At 35.0% G+C, this 3,027-nt stretch overlaps 1 protein-coding gene and 1 long non-coding RNA gene across 2 annotated transcripts in view; both read right to left on the reverse strand.

The window, feature by feature from the left end:
* The window catches only part of LOC110272320, a 21,613-nt gene that overhangs the window by 12,425 nt on the left and 6,161 nt on the right, over window positions 1-3,027 (reverse strand). The gene's annotated exons all lie outside the window — the stretch shown is intronic.
* The window catches only part of LOC107635109 (protein CHAPERONE-LIKE PROTEIN OF POR1, chloroplastic), a gene marked incomplete in the record, with an annotated part of 2,816 nt that continues 277 nt past the window's right edge, over window positions 489-3,027 (reverse strand). The window contains 4 exon segments of the mRNA XM_021124430.1: window positions 489-927; window positions 1,017-1,093; window positions 1,732-2,114; window positions 2,862-2,947. Of these exon segments, the coding sequence (XP_020980089.1) occupies window positions 777-927; window positions 1,017-1,093; window positions 1,732-2,114; window positions 2,862-2,947 (697 nt within the window).

Consider the following 3,027-nt stretch of genomic DNA (forward strand, 5'->3'; position numbering starts at 1 on the left):
ATATTAAATATCATGTTATTTTTTATTAAAATTAATTGATAAAATTTCACTAAAAAATGACATGTTTAAAATTTTATCTTAAAGTTGGTTAAAAAACTAATGGCAGAAGAAGAAGGAGAAAAAAAAACCATCAATAAATGTTAAGTGAAAATGTTTTCAAAAGTGATAACTGAAAATTTTAGAAACAAGAAAAATGCATTTTCAATTTCTTTCACCTTAATTTCTCTTTGTAGTGTCGTTAACTGTAATATCTCATTATAATCTCTTGAGGAAAAAAAATTTAGAGAATAATAAAAAATTCACGGATTAAAACGCAAGTCTTGGCTTATTCCTTTGAATGATGCAACAATAACAGCCCTTCTTTGCTGTGATATTTGTACTTGCTTATTCAATTTCGTTAGGGATTGCTCCCATCAACCATTTTCCTGACACAGCTTAGCAGCACCAATAGCAAGGAGACAAACGGAAAATTAAAATAGGATCACAGCTAAAAGAAAGCCTCTTTTAAGTCTTAACAACAAAAGTTACTTTTGGATTCATTAAACAGATTCGGATATTACTATACTCTCAAAATTAATAGAAAGAACAAAACATGATTCCAGAACATAACCAGAACTTTAAGCAAAGAATCAAGGTCTAAAAAATATCTATGCTAACAACCGCCTAGTCAAACTCTTGCTTTGATAAGCACACTCAGAAACCCAAGTTTTGATCACCTAGCAACTCATTAAAGAGTGCAAGACACTGACTGAAGCTTTGTAAGAATTATCTCCACTTCACTTGAGGAAAGTACAGGCGAGGAACAAGAACAAGTAAACGAATAACGATGTTAAGAGTTCGAGTGTCCAGGTTGGGCGCAGCAACATAGACGGAATGTTGGGTACCGCCAATGAACCAGAAATCCATCCGCCCACTAGGGCCCCAAACCTGTAATTGTGCAATGAAAAACAATGTTGTCGGTTAATAAGAAAAAAGGGGATTTAGAAAGGTTAGTTGATGCAAGTTCTGCTATGTACCCAATAATGCAGGCTCTACCCAAGCTCTTTGTCTTTTCATTGAGAAAATATATGCAAGCAGCCAAAGAGATTGCGACCTGCATCAGAAGAACGATTTCGTTAGAGGAAGCAAGAAGTTGGGGTATGGAAATGACAGACAACTGCATACATATCAGCAGTGTCCTTTGATGTCTCCATTCTAATACATGAACCACACACGTAATAAATAGTTAGATAACATAATAAACCTAGTGATGGGCAAACTAGAAAAAAGTAAGCACGTATCAATAAAAGGTAATATTGGCATTTTATTCAAAAGAAAATTTGACTTAAAAACATGTGTTGGCTGTGTGAAAACTGAAAAGACATTGAAATTGTGCTCAATTAACCTGAAAGTCTCGTAGTTACAAAGCACAATCAGTGCAATGGCTGATCTAAGATTTCTATAATGATATATTTCTTCCTTTATCAAAAGAAAAGAAACATGTATAAGGATACTCAGACACAAGTAGTCAATCAAGGTATAACACAAATCAAGAATAAGCCTAGGAAGCAAGACTATATTCAGAAAAATAATGGTACTCTTTTAAAGGATAAGGCATAGTTATGATTTTCAATTTTTTTCCCCTCTATTTCAAAAATAAATACATGTTTATTTTGAAAAATAATCATCTGACTTACACCACACAGATATAAATAGCATAATAAAAAATAAATAAATAAATTCAAAGCAAACCTGAAAAGCAGGTCCCGTTTCAGCAGAATTCATAATACTCCAAGCACCCATGAAGGCGAAGAGAAATAATCTTCTGAGGATGACTTCAGTTGGTGGAAGCTCAACAAAATTGAGCAAGTTCTTAACCCATGGTGGAGACTCCTCTACTTTCTTCTTCAACCTGCTTTTCAAGTTGATTTTTGTTTTCTTCCTCTGTTTGAAACTAGCCATCAATAGTTTTTCAAAAGCAGCCTCGATTGACTCTTCACTGGCCTCATGTCCAGAATATTGCTGCAACAGAAAATTTCTTGATCCCCAAATCTCTTCTTCAGATGCATCTCGACTAATACCAAGGCGTTTGTAAGGATCCCAAACGCTACGCCGAGGGAACTTTTGAACGTTACCTACAAAGAAGATTTATATAAATACATAAATCAAATAGTTCAATAAGGTGGAACCAAAAAGACAGAGGAACACAGGGCACAAATGCAGAATTTATAAGCTCATATTCAGCTTTCATATCAGGCAACAGACAACAATCCAATATTCACTGAAAAGCTACCAGAAAAGGAAACAGTACTAGGGAAATGGAAATCGCACAATAGATCAAATTACAATCTCTCATTTCAAAGAATATAAACTTATAAAGTAATGATGCCAATCTACTCAGGCATAGCTGCAGCAACTCTCATCCTCCTTCATAAAGCAGGCCTCCGTGCACGCACTCTCACATAAAATGAAAGTAAACCTTAACAATGCTAACATAGCCTCCCTCTTAGATGCCCCTTTCTAAATTCCCCTTGTTATTGATTTAGCTAAATCTATAGCTTGGCCTTGTTCCACTTTAAGCACCACAACACCAACACAAAACAGGACCTAAAAAGGCATACCAATCACAAGGTTCCTACGAATAGAGCAGTGAGCAGAGATCGATTTTGCCCTAGGAACATGATACATGCCCCAACCAAATGAAACCCAATCAAAGTTTAATTATCACACTATCAATTTTACTAAATATCATCCAATCCTTCACAAGAGAAACATGTAATGTATACATAGAACCATGCACAACTAATCAGCAGTTAGCGTAAACATAAGCACATATGCAAATGAATTCAAATTTGGATGTTAATTAAAGAACACGAAGAAACCTCCGTAGGGCGTATCAACCGCACATCTGGTACGAATTGGAACATAGCAAAACTTTGTCCGCTTCCCCGTATTTCCTCGCAGCAACCTGAACAAACCCAAAACGCACAAACATAAATTAAATTAGATTAAAAAATCAAAACTTTCTTTTCAAAGAAAAATAACACA

Source organism: Arachis ipaensis, chromosome B01 (assembly GCF_000816755.2).
Source record: "Arachis ipaensis cultivar K30076 chromosome B01, Araip1.1, whole genome shotgun sequence".
NCBI classification, from domain to species: Eukaryota; Viridiplantae; Streptophyta; class Magnoliopsida; order Fabales; family Fabaceae; genus Arachis; species Arachis ipaensis.